At 36.4% G+C, this 19,419-nt stretch overlaps 1 protein-coding gene and 1 long non-coding RNA gene across 3 annotated transcripts in view; one reads left to right on the top strand and one right to left on the bottom strand.

The window, feature by feature from the left end:
• Positions 1–19,419, bottom strand: part of LOC105834914 — a 39,277-nt gene that overhangs the window by 14,903 nt on the left and 4,955 nt on the right. The gene's annotated exons all lie outside the window — the stretch shown is intronic.
• On the top strand, positions 2,030–18,455 carry LOC105834913 (growth/differentiation factor 8). 2 transcript variants are annotated; one of them, XM_012677765.3, is made up of 5 exons: positions 2,030–2,551; positions 2,662–3,110; positions 11,057–11,314; positions 12,020–12,402; positions 16,050–18,455. In XM_012677765.3, exons 1-5 carry the CDS (start codon positions 2,409–2,411, stop codon positions 16,206–16,208), a joined length of 1,392 nt encoding a protein of 463 aa, XP_012533219.1. In that variant the 5' UTR covers positions 2,030–2,408; the 3' UTR covers positions 16,209–18,455. The 2 variants fall into 2 exon arrangements, with proteins under 2 accessions (XP_012533219.1, XP_036146957.1); XM_036291064.1 differs by having other exon boundaries at positions 2,030–3,110.

Genomic DNA, 19,419 nt, shown 5'->3' with positions numbered 1-19,419 from the left:
CGCTTGAAAGCAATAACAAAAATGTATAAAGATATCCATTGCATTTATAGAAATTCGAGTATTTTCCCTATGATATAATAAATGTGTGTGCGTATACAAATATATGCTTTTTTTTCATAAAAGAAAAATATTTAATTATACGTGCATTAATCTCCAAATTAAAACTGTTTGTTTATATTAATGGATATTCGGTCCGTATTTTCCTGGATCTTCCCCCCCCCCTCTCTTTTTCTCTCCCTCTTTCTCTCTTTCTCTCTCGTACGTGTAACGTAAATGTATGGGCGTAATTCCAAAAATATAGAGAGCGAGTTGTGGATTTACATTTAAAACGCAGTCAATATTTTATCGACACAATTTGTCACGTTGCCATATATTATCGGGTGAACAGATAAAACTTTTTCCCCCAATAAGACGGCGCATACGTAAAATATTATTATACGTTATTTGAATAATGACGTTACGTGCGCCAGTTCGAAAAATTACATATTTCGATAACGGCCGATAATGCGATAACGCAAACAAGCGCGGCGATTCTACAAATGAGCGCGGCGTGCACGAACTGCTGATTACACGGGCCGGGTCCGGCGCAAATTACAGGATAATTCAATACGCAGGACCCCGTAATAATTTGCGAACCGTAAAGTCCAGCGGAGCAACGGAACGAAAACGCGGCGATTAAAAGGAGAGAGAGAGAGAGAGAGAGAGAGGGAGAGAGGGAGAGGGGAAAAAAAGAAAAAGGATTGCCCTCAAACTTGCCGAAACGCCGCCGCGGCGCGCAGCGATGATGTGGCTTTCGCCACGATTATTAATGACATCGAGAGCAGTAGGAAACGATAAGGCGCTTAACGCAGTATTTCTTTACGATTGCCCTCCTCTCTTTCTTCCTTTTTTTTTTTTTTTTAAACGAGGACCGCGCTATCGCGTGATATATTAAATTAAAGGCGCGGCGGGATTCGAAACGCAGGCGAACTTTACGCTATAACGACGTTTCCCTACAAAGAGCGTCGAGCTCTCGAAAAAGATCGTCGCGCGCGATAAATGAATAATCTCGACACTTCAAAGAGCATTCGTCGCATCTGCGATGCTTCAAATACGCGTATGTTCGAAAAAGACTATATATATATATATATATATATATATACATATATATATTCGGCGTTTCCGGGTCATTGAGATGGGTCATCTTCCACGAAGCGAGCACTCCGATGAACCGTGAATTGCAAACCTCAGCTCAAAGAAACGCTGACACTAATCTGCAATGGAGCGTACGTCAGTCTTTTTACAGTAAACATTCGCCTTGCAAGTACCGCTCCTTCTCTCTCGGATGAATGCAGTCGGGCGGGAAGAAATATTCTCCGTTTCGTCATTATAGTCAAACCGTACGTCACAAACGAGGAATCGGTACATATAGCTACGTGCTAAAAATTGAACGCAATGTTACCGCACGCCGATGAATAATAGACAGATCGTCAACTATTGGGTAAGGCGTTCGTTCTAAAATTAATCCGCTAAGTCAGGCCTGGATGAGAAAAAGTTGGAAAATCAAAATAGAAACGGGGAAACTGTTTGCCAACTGTTTAACAAACGCACGCCAGCGCGCCTGCGTGTAAATCATTTATGAAAGAGGTTTTAGACGTTTCATCATTAACACGCGCCTTTATCTCCCCTCCCCCCCCCCCCTTCGTAATAGAGCGCTGCCAAGCGCGCCGAAAGGGACGGATACATTGATCTCATCGAGAGGGAAATAATCTTTCACGGTTCACCGAGGAGTGCCAATCGGCGCGAGCAACACACCTTCCACCGGAGTGGAGATAAAGGCCCGCGGTTGCCCGGCCTGTTTAAGGCAGATTTCGAGGGACTTCAGAAACCTCCGATGGACCAAACGGAATCCTCATCGGCAGCATGTTCGCGGCGCGTGCTTGCGCTATCAGCATCACACTTCGTCCAATCGGTATTGGCTCCGGCGACGGCCGCGGAACAAAGTTCAGCCTACACGGAGTCAACTACATCACTGGACCATCGTAACGATTCACCTCCAGTCCTTCGTGAACGCGCCGCCGGGAACGTCGGCCACGAACGCAGCGACGACGAGGCGAATCGACCGGATGTCAGTCTCCTTCTGCGCCCGTAGGAAAATTATTGCTGACTCCGCGGATTGATATTTAGAATGAAGAAGTATAAGGAGTGCAGTGCCTAAGGGGGAAAAAAAAAAAGAGGCGACGGTCGGCGAAGCGGTCGTCCCCGCAATCTCACGAGATATCGGCACTCGGTGACCCCGCCTGACCCGTTTGGCGGCCTTGTCAATAAAAACTGATATCGCCGCAAATTGCGCCTGTTGGGATTCCTAGAAAAAAGGAAGCAGAAATTGACAACACGGATGATTTCGTAAGTGTTCAATATCACGATCCATGCATCGAGATCGTCAGAACAAGAACGGGACGCTCGTCCGAGGCATTTGGCAGGGGCGTATACTGATATATACGAGTCGCAGGATAACGAACTGCCGTTTAAACTCGACATCGGGCCCGGCGAGGTCCTCAGTATCGACAAGGTAATGTCGGGGTGACGACGTGTATACCGTTTTTTTTTTTTTTTTTTCGATGCACCCAACGTACCCGAGCGAACCGTCAGCGGATTAACTTGCGCGCGCTTGTAAATCAGAAACCTACGGGGAAGAGGTCAAATTAAGGAGGGATCGATCCGGATTACAGTGGGAAAAATGCGTCTACTCGCGGAGATTCTTATCGTTACCCTTGTAGGGGGTATCGCGGCCGAGTGGCCGATCAACCCCCTGATGAGGGTGTGGTACACATTCCTTCCCCATCCGTCGTCCGAATCGCCGACCGACAAGGAGAACGAGTGCGCCGGCTGCGCGCAGAATAAAGTTAACCTGATCGATCCCGACCCGTTGTTGACCGAGCTGAGAGTGGAGTACGTGAAGCAGCAGATCCTGAAGAAGCTGCGGCTGTCAAAGCCGCCCGAGGTCTCGATGCCGCTGTCGACCCTGCCTAAGCCCTTGATCAACGGCAACGTGCTCCGACCCGACTTGGAAAGGCCGGCGGAGAATTTTTACGGGAAAACCAACCAGGTCGTCGTCTTTCCCACCGAAGGTAAGACGACCGGGACGTAAAATTAACGAATTTACATGCCCGACTAGTGCAGAAAAAAAATATTAAACGGCGCGTACTTCCCTGATTGTAAAAATAAAACTGTAAAGATATTCGAAAAACAGTTTCATTGCGATAAAATTGGGGTCGGGGCAACTGTAATTTGACTCGGCCCGAAAAAAAAAACCATTAAAGAATTTTACATTTTAATAATTTCACAAAGAGCATTAAAACCCTCTAAAATTTATTAAAATACAATTCTTCTGAAAATAGAAAGTACAGTATGCTATTCCGCTGATACAATGTACCTACGGACTTTTAAGAATTACACGAAACACGAATTGTAATCTTGTTGGAAAAAAATTCCAGCAATACCCTCCGTCTATATAATTACACGCAAACTATTGTAAAAATATTCGCGCGGACTGCTAATGAACGTTTATTCAAATCCATAGCGATGCACAGATGGAGAAAAGGCGAGGAACGAATAACATTGAGGAAAAAAATACGCGCCATTCGTGAATATCGTTGAGTGTGTGGATGCGCGTGTGTATGTCCGCGCGTCTTCTCTCTCGTACAGCGCTCTCCGAGTATTCGAACGCGAAACAAAATCTCTGAATATCGAGCATGCACGCTTTTTTTTTTTCGGCGGAGCGCAGGTGAAGCAAAATTCATAAATGAACTATTGTGCTGGAAACGTATCCGAGTACTTGTACGAAAATTTATGATAGATCGCAGGAACATGTGATCCAAGTCTAAACCTTTAGAGGGATTACATATGGGCAACGATTTCCCGTAAATAATTGCTATCGTGATTGGAAAATCGCCAACTTGCAGAGAATTTAATTTCAACTTTCTCTCACGCAGATATCTTTTCGATTTTTTTTTACGCATTATTACAGTGTTCTCCGCTTCGTAATATCGTTTCAGTGTTCAATTTTACGTTCGCGCGTATCCAGCGCAATTCATACGCAAAACCGAGCACATCGCGCATCGAAAACACCGCTCCGAGAAGTTCTTTCTCTTTACCGTCGGCTAACCGTTCCTCCCCGACAACCCCTTCTTGGTCAGCCAGACGAGAAACACCGGCGAGGATATGAATATTGCGTAATTGCACGGCTCCCTCGAAATAAACGAGAACTGGTAACAATGATGCCGTTTCTCTCTTTTCTTCTCTCTTTCTCCCCCTCTCTCTCTCTCTTTCTTTCTCTTTCCCGGTACTTCTGGATAGACGTATACCATCGTCGACCGACCGGGACCATGAATTTCAAATTTTCCGCGGCGATGCAAATACGGAAGCCGCGCGAACGACGCACGTATGAATCCCGACGGCGCGGCGCAGCGGAAATTTACCTCGAATTACAACGCAGAATCACAGTTCCGACATTTTAATCGCCCGTGTGAATCATTTTCGACGTGCCTGACGAATTTCTTAAAATTACGAGGAAACCTTTCGCTTGGAAATTCGTTCTTTGTTTTCTCCCTTGTAAAGTTATTTCGAGCCCCGTCATTGCGAAGTTTCAACAGAAAACGGTTAAAAAAAGATAAAAAAGAAGGTAATTTAGTAAAATTATTTATTTAATTCTTTTACCCTACGTGATATTTAAAATAACTGTCAAATGATATTTAGATAAAGACACAAAGGAAAAAACTTATCAAGATAATAAATGAATAAATGATCAGGACTTTCAAAATTCAAACGACAATATTATACCCCATTAGAAATGTATATAGTTTTATTAATTACAAAACAAACGTTTTGACTCGTTTAATTATCATCAGCAAACAAAATCTTACAAAAACACCCTAATCTCATATCACTTTTGAGTTGCAAAATCCAAAGTAAACATTAATAAAAAAATTTTTTTCATGAAAATTGATATCTAAATGTTGATAGTTAAAATTAGGTGTAACAGTAAAATTATCTTAAAGTAATACTAAAAATAATGCAAATGACTTAAAACCAAAAAAGAAACTTTGAATAATGATCGAATAAATTTGGATCGAATAAAAATAATGAAAAACCACTTAATCAATTTTAATCTGTTATGTATCCTCACACTGAAAATAAATGTATTGGATTATCTAAATAATTATACAAGATTTTCAAGCATGATGAGCAAGGCTGCAAAAGGTTTTGTTTTCATACCAATTCTAGCAACCAATTGGACTGATCCTACACAATTATTTATTTGACTCAACACAATTATTTTTAAAACTATATATACATATACATATACACATTTTTAGATACTAGATAACCCAAACCATTTTTCCGTGCACTATTATTTACGTTCCACTCGTAATAAATTAAATTATTAAATACAGTGAATAAGTAATATCTCAGAATTAAATAATTCAGTAATTGTTCCATAGCGGAGCTTATTTGTAAATCAACCTACACAGATTGACAAGAGTACGTGTATACAGGCACAAAATGAGATATTTTCCGTCCTTTCCAAAATATTCGCCTACGTACAAGATGTACACGAAGAAACTGTAAGACAATATACGTCACGTATAAAAGTTTTTTACACTTAAAGTCAGCTGTTGCCATTTTGGCATTCTACTGCGTCATGCAACTTTATTCGCAACGGAGCTGTGCATAATTTACGAACACGTAATTTCTTGCCACTAACGGAATGTAGGAATAATATAATCGTATCGTTCATCGGCCGCACAAATATGCTAAATATTGTTGCCCCGAATTTTTTTGACGCTTCTTTTTTTGCAGTATGCTTTTGCGTGCACGCGATTGTGACTCCGCATTTAACGAAACCATCGATCGCGCGATACGCCCTTTAGATTTTTTTCTAATATAAAAATTCTCTCGACATACCTTTTCCCTTTTCATTCCCTTTTTACGAAAAATATTACCTTGTCTTCTTAACAATTATGCTTTATTTTGATATTTACGTATTGTTAAATATCGTATCGTAAATTTATTAGTGACTTTCTAATATCAATCTTTGGCTTTAAATTGTAATGATTACATTGCCACGACTCCGTAATGCGAGGAAATATAGGCTGGAAAACACAGCGCGCACAACGAGACAATAGACCGGATCTTTAAACGCATAATTTTTCTTCTCTTTCTTTTGAGCGATGTATTATTTCCTTTTCCGTATAGCCAAAAATAGATTTAAAAGCCTTTAATATCCAGGGAGATAATAATTAATCGATGATTCGAGATTGTTTCTCGGACATAATGAAAATTTCAACAAACAGTTAATAACAAGAAGAAGAAAAAATATTAAGGTCGTGAGAAAGATCGAGAGACAATGTTTAAGATCACATATATTCAACTCGGAGAGATCGGCAAGAGAGCGGACGCGTAACATACATTGACAAAAGAAAGACTTTGACTAAATGTCAACTTGATTAAATTTCTTCAATTCAAATATTTATGTATTTCAGTCAAATATATAAATACTTGAATTAAAGTTCAAATATTTTATATATTTTATATCTTTAAATTAAATGCATAAATATTTAAACTAAAGAAATTTAATTAAGTTGAAAAATTTAGTCAAATTAAAATTTTTTTCACGCAGTTCCCTGTAAAAAATTTTTATGAAATCACAACTATAACAGTGGATAATTTTGAGACCAACTATAATAGTTGTAAATCTTCTTGAGTATGTAATTTTGTATAATAAATTTTGCAATAATTTCTTAATTTGTTTTTCACGCTTATGTATACACTGTAAACAAATTTATGACAAATTAAACTTTTTTTTCACTTGTACACTGCAAAATTATAGACAAAAGTGAATTTACAACTATTATAGTTGGTCTCAAAATTACTCACTATTATAGTTGTAATTGTACAAAAATTTTTTACAGTGCACGCACTTTGATTTTCTCTGCCTATCCTAATTTACACCTGTGCACCAAAGGACTTTTATCTACTAAGGACATTTAGAAGAGCGGCATTTATAGTTTGCGTCATCTGAATTTCCAAGGAAGTTCTCGTGTCCTTCTTAAACCTTTCGACTGCGTTCGTTTAAAAAAGAAAAAAGTAACGCCTCAATATTCGCAGCATCGATGTTGTCGGTGTAATTCACCGTCGGTCGGATTTTCCAAAGAAATCCCGCCCGAAGTTTCAAACTCGATTTACGATTTTTCGCAAATATTCTATACGGGAATCGTCAGTTTGTGAACTTTCGTCCCGCGAACTCGTGCTCGCAGCAAAACCGGACTTGCAAACAAAAAAAAAAAATCACGTTTCTCCGTGCCCGCGATAAACGTATACCCGTTATCGTAACCCGTAGCGCGAATTAACATCCAACGATACATTCCGTATCTTTCTCGGGCGCGAAGGTCACGCGGGCCCGATCGAACGTAACCCAAAATATTCGCTCTTTATCTAATTCCGGGACGGCACCACAATCGCGATCACACGCGCGCGCACGTGTGTGGTGTAAGTTTTGTAAGTCGTAATACTGGTATTTCGTAATATTGGGGAACATTTGTTCGGCCTAGTTAACTCGCGGCGCGATTTTTCGGGGCGAGAACTGGCGAGATTACGGCGGCGCGATTGGGACCAGTGAACCGGAAATGTTCGTCGCGCTGTCGCGAATCTACTCGTCTCGCGACGTCGGAAAGTAGCGCACGCTTGAGAATGTCCTGAAGGTATTACTTGAAATTCGTTCCGAAAATATCTAAAAATCTCAGAGCCGCTCTACGGGTTGATATAACGCGGAAATCGGATTTGAATGAAAATCTTATGAACTCCGAGAATACGGGAGGAAGAAGTCCATAAAACATGGAGGTCAGCGACATCCCATATGGTGCTATAATTACTGCTGGGTCTTTGGTTATTTACTAGAATTGCATGATCGCACATATATTTCAATGAATGTCAATAAATATTATCGTGAACAACAGCAATTAACGACAAAAGAATCGTGTCACTTTGCACTTAATTGAATGTTTATTAAGGATCATTGTGTTATCAGTGTAATTTATGTTATCAATAATTTATATTGCTATATTGCATAATGTTGCAGTTGCGTTTCAATAGAAGAAGAAAGCTGTTTACATTCCGACTAGCATCGATTATGCTTTACATCAATAAAATTTGATATATTCGATAAAAGATTATTTGTGAAAAAAAGGTAGTATTATGGCTCTTGAAAATAAACGGTTACGTAATATCTCTATTATTAAGTGACAAATTTTAGTGTTTACTTATGAAATCATTATGGAAATTTGTTTAGTTCGCTGTTATGTAGTGGCGCTAATATGTCAATACATAATAGCTGACATTTTTACTTTTTATTTTAAAACTTTTAAGACATTTTCGAATTTTATTCAAGATACATTTGAGCATTTAATTACACAGACTTTCTCTTTTTTTTTTTAACTTTACCGTGTTGTCACAAAAATATGTACGTTTTTTTTATTATTATTTAATATTTTACTCGGTTGTACACATTTTGAATTATGCAAAGTTAAAAATTAGCGTAGAATTTTGTTAATGTAGTTCCTTAAACAAGTCTGATATGGTCCATTTTTTTCGAAATTTTCATATCGTAGTGATTGTTCGATAAGTTTATTGTAGTTCCATTGCAAATCTATAGTTTACATTAGAGATTTTTAATATTGCAATATTGCCGGAAGAGTTATGTATACGTACATTCTGCAATATTTCTTTCTTATTATAAATAAATGCATAATTTTATAACAAAATACTGTTCTGTTAAATAAATAGTGTTCTATTAAATAAAATTACAGTTCGTTAAATATTTGTGAGTAAAAATGTATTATTTTATATACATATATTACTCCTGCTTCTGTTCGATCCATTATGCGGTAACGTCACATTAAAAAAAAAATAACATTCTAAATAATAAAATATTTCATAAATCTAGAATCGATCGAACGACACATTGACGAATATGTAACTGAAATTTTCAATTTAAATTATTAATTATTAACAAATTTAATGTACAAAATACAAACGAGAACCACATGACTACTCTCTCCTCTATTTAATAATTTGATAAAATTAATTGCTTGAAAAGAGATAATCTCACTTCGTTCATGCGCATTTACAAAATAAAGTGACTACCACTCTCAACAAAATTTTATTTTTTTCTTTTTTTCAATGTGAAAATGCAACACATATGCGTTCATCGCGCAAAACGGGAAAAACGCGTGATAGATCAAGAAAAATGCACCGCGCATGCGGATACGCTGCCGCTGACGTTTGGCACGCGTTGTGCAACGATATGGATTCACTCTGACGCCTGGCGTTGCATAATCCCGGCTATAAATCATGCGGAAGTGGCGATCAATCGGACACGCTGATCGCCCAAGAACTCGCCCGGAAATAATTTCAACGCGCTTGATAGTGCGTTATATCGCGGATCGTTCTCCCAGCCACAGTAGAAACGTACACATTGGCAAAGTGTGCAGAGCGCGGTTTTTCAATTTATTATAAATGGATATAAGATACAGATAACCTTGATTGAAATTCTTCGGGGAACACTCTATGAAATCGACGATAATTCTCCAAAATAATTCAATATTTTTATAAAACCTAATATTTGACATTTCTAAAAAAAAAATTTTTTTTCAACATTGGAAAAAATCTCTTAGTCGCGTAAATTAAAAATCTGGTAGATTTTAAAGCACCGTCGAAAAAATGGACAAATCAAGATTTTTTTTAATTACCAAATGATTTTTTGGTGTGAAATATGCTACTTCTTAATAATAATACTAAATTTATATTCAGTTAGATTAACATAACTTTTTGAAAGAAATATCTAGTGAATATAACTCGAAATCTTAGATCACACAATCAAAAAATGCTAATAACTAAATCTTCATAATTAAGCTAATCGTAAAAACAAAAAATTCTATTTGATCATCAAAATGCATTTGATGCATTAAATGCATCAAAATCTTTCTTTTACATAATGTAATAATTAAATATGCGTGTACACATAAATACATAAAAATATAGTAGAAAGTCAAAAATTATATTTTTTCTTGCAATAATGGATTTCTTTTTATCGAAGGGACGAGAATGCTTCAACCATCGATGTTTCTGTTTAACCTTATGCTCGCGTATCGCACGTGCCGCTCAGAAATAACCTTTGCTGCACTTTGACGCGGTTACGAGAACCTTTTAAAGCGCACTTTTCCAGATAATTGTGGTTCCATTTGAGGCTTACTTCGAGCACCGCCGTAAATTGCTGAATGATCGCTCGCGTGACCAAAGGCGCACTCTCAAAAGTCTCGAATAACCAAGTCTTCGGTGTCGTTCATTGACATGCTAAATTAGTTTGTAATGGGATAGCCCACGGATGCGGGTTTCATCATGGAGGCGAGGCGACCGAATAGCCGTGCCATGCACTCAAGTCAAATGAGGAATATTAAAATTACTGATAAAATTACTGATGAAAAAATAAGATAGCATACTTCCGTCCCCATTTTAGAGAACCATTTTAACACGCAATCTTATTTTCGTCAAAAAAAGAACATCTATGAACTAAAAGATTAAAATATACTTCTTAAATCGAGGTTAAAAGATTCTATAATTTCCGTTGTTTAATCATTCATCCATTCATTTATTTCTACATTTAAATACATATATATGTATAATATATAATTGTAACAAATTAATATTTTATGACTCATATTCAATGATATTCTATGATTTTACAACCCAACTAAAACCTTGATCTTCTTTAATTGCATAATATTTAATTATATTTAATATTATATTAATCTCGTATTTAATTATTTAATCACATGTGTGTTGAAATATAAGTAGAGAAGAGATTATATATCTCTTGGGGAATCAAAGATTTTAGCAAGAAAAATCAATTCGTCATTTAAGATCAAATCTCTATTTCGGCTCTTAAGTAAAATCACATCGCTCAACAATCGTGTTGTGCTCTCCCAAAGAAAATCATCAAAATCTACTGTGATTACAGGTGTGGCCGATTCGAAATATCATCACAGTTCGAATCACATAACGGGGTTCAATCCGGCTACCTGTTTCACGTTTGATCTACCGAACGAGATGCTGTACGTCGACGTAACCGCGGCGGAGCTTTGGTTCTACAAGGAACAGGTCGAAAATGACGACGAGCTCAAGCAGACATTCGTGCTATCCGAGCTCGATCACTGGGACCTGGGCGGCAGATTCGAAAAGAACACTGTCAGAGCAATCTTCGAGACCGATATAGGAGGTGGGTAAATGGAGATGGAAGCTCTCTCTCTCTCTCTCTCTCTCTCTCTCTCTCTCTTTCTCTCTTTCTTTCTCTCTCTCGTCTCCTTCACCAATCTTCATACATTCGTCACATACGAATCCGCGCCGCATAGAAATCTTCCGTCGCGAAATTTCGTTACTCCGTTGCATTGCTTGCACTTTGCGAATCCATCCGCCGTTGCACATTGCAATTTCGTCCTTTACCGAAAATTCGATACGAGAACGACGAGGAATAATTTTCTCATATTGCGATATCCCGTACGATTTCTAACATCATCTAATGCTTATCGGCAATATGCGACTGGAAATAGATTGCTGTTTAAATTAAAATCGAGAGTTTATCGAAAACTCAAAAAATCGTATCTTTCAAAAATCATGAGACATAAAATTAAAATACCAGCTAGTATTTAAACAGATCATCGATAACAAAATTCAAAAATTGTTTTCCTCCTTTTGAAAAATTTCACTTTCGAAGATGAAATATAGAACATAAAAGAGTTTTAAAACATACAAACACACACCAAACAATTTAGCTATTTCTTACGATTATAAATCTTTACTTTCATAGAAATGGCAAAGCAATTCCCTATGTATTGTCTAGAATAAATAATTCTGCAAAACTACGACAATTTTACGACGTGCAATTTCTATGAAGTACAAAAAAATGGTCAATCTTTTCTCTCAGAGGGTTGGGTGAAGACAGACGTAGGATTTGTTGTGAGGAACTGGATAACCCTACGCCGATTGAACCACGCCATTCAGTTGGCTTGCACGACCTGCTCGACCGATCGCGAAAGAGCGCCAGTGTCCACCGAGCAGACCTTAAAACCATTCCTGGTGATCTACACGGAGCCGTTGCCGCAGCGAAACAGACCCAAGAGGCACTCGAATTGCCTGCCCGAGATGACGGAGTGTTGTCGGGACGAGCTCTACATTAATTTCACGGATATCGGTTGGAGCGACTGGATCTTACACCCCAACGGATATCACGCGTACTTCTGCCGAGGATCCTGTTCCACGCCGGCTGCCTTAACCGTCAGCGGATCGGAATATAACAACGTTATCATGGTGAGCGTATAGTACGGCTCTCGCATTCTTAAGTCATTGGTGCATGAAAAGAACGATTCCTTTGATAAAGAATCTAAAAATTTGGCCAGACACAAATCTGAGAATAATTTTGTTAAATATAACATTAAACTTGGTTTAAACTTTAATTTCTATGCTTTTCCAGTTCTTAGAACTTGAAGAAGATAGAAAGTATGTTAGAGTTTAAAATTAGGCTACATTAATTTAAACGGGCTTAGACCAAAATAATTATACAAAATGTTAGAATGTCACAATTCTTCACGACGTTGCTCATTACGCGTGAACTTTGTTTATAATTATTTTGATGATTCAACAAAATTATTTTCAGATCTGTATAGCTAAATTTGTAAATACTTCAGCAAACCTGTTTTTTCCCTGTGCTCAATATTTCAAACAACAATAACAAGTTTAATTTAATTTGAAATAATTAAAAGTAGAAAGACCTTTTTCCTTTCAAGTAAATGTTAATCGCATTGATATTAACGCATGAAAGCTCAGTTATCAGGTTTAGTCAACACTTAAAGGAAGGTCAATACTGGCATAGACCTATAAATTAATCTATATGACCCCCACTTTCTCAGAAACTAAACATTGCACTGTATTAATATTGACAAAAACATGATCTGCTTAATTAGAGATACTAAAAATGATACTTAAAGATAATTAAAAAAATAAAAACCTCAGGAAAAATTAAATCTAATTTTTATATATATAATCGCGCTATATGTTGCATCTTACGGAACAGTATAAGGTATTTGCAGGATCAACAAAAAGATATTTTACATCGAAGTGAAAGGCTTCTAGAAATCCTCATACACATTAAATATTTTGTAAAAATGACTGATATTAAAGAATGAGAAAAGATAATGTAGCCTACTCTCCCAGTTTTAAGGCTCAATTTCTCAGATATTCATATTTGATTATTTTGTGAAAACATTAATTATTGATAAAAGACACTTTCCAGTTACATTTACGTGTTCAAAGTTTTATTTATATCTAGTTTAAAAAAATACTATCTAAAAACAAAGTAATATGCCAAAATTAATACTTTTCAGGTAATAGTATCTTTTTAAAAACATTCTAATAACTTTATATGTAATAATACGTAATAATTAAATTTGTAGTAACCTTCTTCTAACAATATTCTAATTTGTGGCGTTAACTTGAATATTTAGTATCAATTTTTAAAACTTATTTTCAAACTAGTGAATGACTACTTATTTGCTATATACAAATCTAAAAATACATTTGTATTTAGTCCACTGCGGTACTTTTTCTCTCGCTTTTTAATACCATTTCTTTTCGCACATTATCGTTATTATTTTATTCAGGTCTCATATGAATAACCTTCACTCTTCACAGTTATTAGAATTGTCGGAGTTATCTAATTCTTATCATTATGTTATTGCCTATTGCATCCTATTTCCATTGTTATAACAGAATTGATATATTTGCTGTCTCCGAAAGGAACATAAAATTATGGCAAAATTCTATATATATATATATATATATATATATATATATATATATATATATATATATATCTAAAACAGCGCGGTAATCTTATCTCTCTTGTGTCAGATCGTACGAAGCGCAGATGCGTAACAACCGATTATCGTGCTGAAGAAATGTGTCGCCAGTGTGATTTATATTCGTTCTTTCTTTGCGAGTACACACGAGGAGAACGCTGACGCCGGCGTCTTTCTTTCGCTATTTCGAAAAGCGCGTGTCACTCTGCGCGTTTCCTCGCGGTTTTACTGGCGATCGTATCGTGTTACATAAAAAGTATTGCCAATAGTAAATATCGCTGATAATCCTTACTAATTTGTCGTTTACAATTCCGAAAGTCAGCAATTTAAGAACATCTCGTTCTTAAGAATTATTTCCTTTGATCTTTGATGTAATGAGCCAACGATGATCATTTTATTTTTAGAATATCAGTCAATTTAACAAACTTATTTAATAACTTTTATTTTCAATAATTAAATAAAACTTGGCTTCTAAATTTTTTTTTCTATAATATAATTATATTTTTAGATAACAAAAAAACGTTTCAAAACGTTTCAAATATTTTTCAATTACTGTTTCATTCATACAAAAATTTTCGATTCCTAAATTGGACAATTTCGCACGTGAATGTAGCTTTTAGTTCCCTGTTCTGTAAAAACTGACTCACGTCAGGCGAAGTAATCCCTTTCCATCTCCTACGGCTGCACACATATATGCAATTTACGCTTTACTTAACGTAAAAAAATATAATCGTGCAGCATAATCGTGTCCTTTATTACCCGCATTAATTGTTAATAAAAGTCGGGAGAGGAGGCACTCTTGTTATACCGCGGCACATAATGTGAGTAATATAGTTTGCAACTCGTAACGATAATGGGGCGTTAAGACTCCATTATCACGCAACGTAAAACCCCATTAACTTAGGTCTATGCTTTCTGCCATATACGAAGCGTGACGCGAGAAATATCGTTTGCATACGCGAAAAGGCGATGATTTTCCTATGTTCAGTAGTCTGGCACAACTAGAAAGAATGACGTTCTTCTCATCCATTGCTTTACTATTCCTCAATGAAACCTTTCACTATTAAAGAACTATTGAACGTCACAACTTATAAACAAATGATTGAAGTGTATTCCACAATTTATTTCAACTTTGATAGCCAAACTCTCACACAAATTTTTCTTTCTATATAAAAAAAATCTTTATAATGCTTTAATTTTTCTAAAAAATCTTTCAGTTAATTTCATTTTTTATGATTTTTTATTTAAATATATATTCAATTATATTCGTATACTCCTCTATCTTTCTAACTTATTATTATAATTATTTTATACTATGAACATTATGCAAAGAGTTCGGAAAGATCAGAGCCAAACTTATACAACGTGTTAATGACGGCGACTAACAATAAGCAAAAAAAAGTTCACGAAAACTTATGCTCGAAATATTTTATTGAAAATATAAGTTATAAAGTTGAAAAATATTTATGATAAATGTTCGAAAATTCTTTCTTCTGCAAGAAAGCATGCTTTATGTGTCAAATTAATGACTAAAATTTCTCGAACATTTATTATAATTATTATAACAACTGTCAAAAAACTTTAAACGTTTATAACGTTTTTCAATAAAGGATTTTTGAACACAAGTTTATATAAACTTCTTTTTACCTACTTTCCTTGACACGTATAAGTTTGGTCCCAACTTTTTCGGACATTTTGCATATGCAAAAACATTTCAAAATACACTGAGAAAAAAATATTGTTAATTTGACAAAATTTCCCAACTAAATTAAAATTTTGTTAGTTCAAGAATTCATGCATTTAACTTAAATGCACAAATTTCAATTCAAGTATTTATATAGTTAATTAAAATAGAAAAATACTTGAATAGGCAAAGTTTAATTTAGTTAGAAAATTTAGTCAAATTAACAGTATTTCTTTCTCAGTGTATAAAAGCATTACAATTTTCAATTCATGTGTTTTATAAAAAATTATGTATGTTTGTCATAACAATAAAAAATCTTACGGTCAAAATCCAATTAAAAATGAAACTTATTCTATCCACGAAAGTCGTGATCCTCGCGAATTAGTAAGCATGAAAAACATTGCTTCCCTTTGCAGAAGTTGATGACCAAGAAAGGGCATCAAAAGAACAAGATAGTGCCATGTTGCTCGCCGACGCAGCTCGCCCCGTTACAGCTGCTCTACGTCAACTCGAACAACACGATCACGCAGAAAACATTGCCGAACATGGTGGTGGAAGCCTGCGGTTGCATGTGACACCGCTCTGCCCCGAGGGCAGAGGATGAGCGGAACCATTACCCGTCGGCGACGACGAGAAGACGATGACCAGGATCTCACGCCGTCCACCCCCTCAGCCCCCCTCCCCCGCGTCCCAACGACTTTCGCTCGCGCTTAATCGTCGTGAAACCGAACTTGGTTGGAAACGCTCGCAAAATCCGTTCGTCTTGATTCGAACGCGAAGACAAGTACGGATCGAGAGCGGAAACGTACGAGAGCGACGATCACGGCGTCGAGATAGCAGGTGATTAGAAGATAAAAGGGCACGCTATTGTCACGTCACGCGAGCTCACAACTCTTTCTCACGTTGTACCGTTCATAATCCGTTGGCTGTGTGTACATAGTCTGTATCTCATTGATATTATGTAAATCATAATTTCCCTATCTTTCTGCGCCGCGCGATGTGACATGTGATTTTCGCGTGTGCGAATCATGCTTGAAAAAGACGCGATGTGCGTCGCGCGTGTGATGCACCATCCGTTTCGATAAAGTGCCTCGTGTGCCGCGACGCTTTAGCACATATTCCTTTTTTTTTTTTTTTTATATATCAAAGAAAAACGAACGCAATCGATGTACGATTCGTTCGATGACGCAATATGACGAGATACGAGCTTTTCGTGATGCAACAATGGTGTGCTGCCCGAAACTTGGAATCCCATCCTTAGGTTGATTGCTCAAGCCACGAAATCGACTCGAGCTAACGCTTGCGGCGCCAGGGGAAATTAAGGCGTAAATTAAGGCGAGCCGAAGCGTGGAGAGAGCTCGTTACGTATTTTAGCGTAAATACCGACATCGCCCTCCCCTCCCCCTCTCCTCTCCCTGCGTGCCCGCCGTACGTCTACGGAGCCGATAGCGAGAGAGAGACAATTTCGGGCAATTTCGACAATGAACTTTACGCGCGCCCCTGTGTTGCCCCGTCTGACCACGTAACAGGCCGTTTCTACTAGACACATCTAGCCGAAAAAACACTCTGACCCACGCAGAATGCAGATTCGGACCAATTACTTTTTAACGAAGGGACATAATTTATACAATAAGACAATGTGTAGTGAAAGTTGTATTAGATTCCTTAATCTAAGTTGTTTTTTTACGTACGCGAATTGGAAAAGAGAAGCTTATACTTTTGAGGGTTTACATTTTAAGAAGATATGCTCAAACTCAGTCTCACTCACCCTAAGCGACAGATAAGCGCTTTTACTTCCAGTTTCAAATTGTCGTCACACTTGCGAGGAGAAAAAAAAAATTCCGCACGTAATGCTGCGCTATCTCTAAGATAACATTTCATGAATGGATTAAATCAATCGTGTCAATTGCTTTTTAATCTCTGTCCACAGTCATTTGACATCAAACATCTGTAAGAGATACGTCTAACTATAAGCAAATTTGCCATTGAACTTTGCACGTCGTAATTTCTGCGTCTCTCCGCGTAAAAGAAAAACGGGCCGTGTAATAAAATTACGCGATAAACACCACTTGAGGAAGATATGGCGACAATTTAGATAGAGCCGACAATAATATATGCGCGGACAAACAACTCGCGACAGAAGCCGTACAGTATTTTCTCACTATCTAATGCAACAATCCGAAAACTGTTAAATATCGATCCCACGGGCTTGTAATTTAATTTAAGATGCGCGATAGGCATATTCGTAAATTTTATTTATTGCTAAAATAGGATTAAAAACGTCGTCACCTTCTCGTTGACGGTTTTAGCTCGCGGGCATGACTAAAGCAAGGCAATATAATGCAATAACGATTACTCTAGAGGTAAATACGTGCGATTATGGCGTATGGTATATTATTAAGCGGCACGCTAAGCGCCGACTGTGGTTGACACGTCAAGATAAACGGCGAGTGACTTGACTTTGTCGAAAACTCTCGGGACAATAAAACGCGATCCGATATTATCGATGTATTTTCTCTGTTTTTTTTTTTTTTTTTTTTTTAACGGAAATTTTACGAGAGACTAGCGTTGATAGCGCGAGATAAGCGAGAAATCAGTTGATTTTTCCCGGCTTTCGAACGCTACAATGCTCGAAACCGACGAGATGGATTCTTTTCATATTTCAATTCTCATAATCTTCCAAGCCGCCATAGTCAATCTTATATCAAAACGATATAGTGCTAAAAGTTAATCTTTCTTTTTTTAAGCTACATGTGTGATGAAGTTTTTCACTAAATATAATGTATTTATTCAAATAAAATAATTAATGCACTCTCGAATATTTAATCATGTTTATTCACGCACACTTTTAATGACACATAATTTATTAATGTAGGGGAGACTAAGGAGCTAGCTGACTATAAGGATAAGTATTTATAAATAAAACAAAACGTTAAAGATATAATCGTTTATACTCAGTAAACACAGCTGTCCAAAGATGCACATTGTTCAAGAACTACAAAGCACTACCGGAAAATGGTATCGGCAAGTAAATATTTTTATTCACATATTTTTTGTTCTTTAATTACTATTATCTGTTTAATATTTCTACAATTTATTTTTGTTTATCTATATTATTATTTGTATACCACGAGTTTTCTTTTCAAAAACAAACTAGTGACAAAGGCCAATCTTATCTTGAGATTATAAATGCTCTTACACGTGTTCTCGATAGTCGTAATTTTTTAATACTATCCTTTTCTCGTTTTAAATTTATTTAGTATATAAATAACTTTGGTGATTATCAAGAAGTAAATATAAAATTAAACGCTGTTAAAATATTTATAATTAAAAATTAAAATTATATAAAAATAAATATATGTATAAATATATTAATACCATATTTTAACATATTATTATTTCTTATCTCAACATGCTAATGTCAAATTATCTTGATCCTGAAGCTATTTTACACATAAAGAACGCGTATTAGAAACATATTAATTTCGTATATTAGGTAATTATACTTTCACTTATTATTAAAATATTATTAAATGCCTAATAACTAATATAGAATTTGCGATAAAATTTTATATAAAATAAAATAGTCAATTTTGCTATAAAAATTAAAAACTAAAGAATTGATCAACTTAACCCAGTCAACACAACTGGTGTTCTCTATATTGTTCATATATCTTTTTTCATATAAATTACATTTAAATTTAAATTTTCCACACATATATACATGGAAAAATAATACACGAACGACAATATACAGTATACATGTTAATTGATGTCTGAGCACTA

The sequence above is a fragment of the Monomorium pharaonis genome, chromosome 8 (genome assembly GCF_013373865.1).
Source record: "Monomorium pharaonis isolate MP-MQ-018 chromosome 8, ASM1337386v2, whole genome shotgun sequence".
Lineage (NCBI taxonomy): Eukaryota > Metazoa > Arthropoda > Insecta > Hymenoptera > Formicidae > Monomorium > Monomorium pharaonis.
The sequence above is the reverse complement of the archived record's forward strand: the minus strand, read 5'-3'. Positions and strand labels throughout refer to the sequence as shown.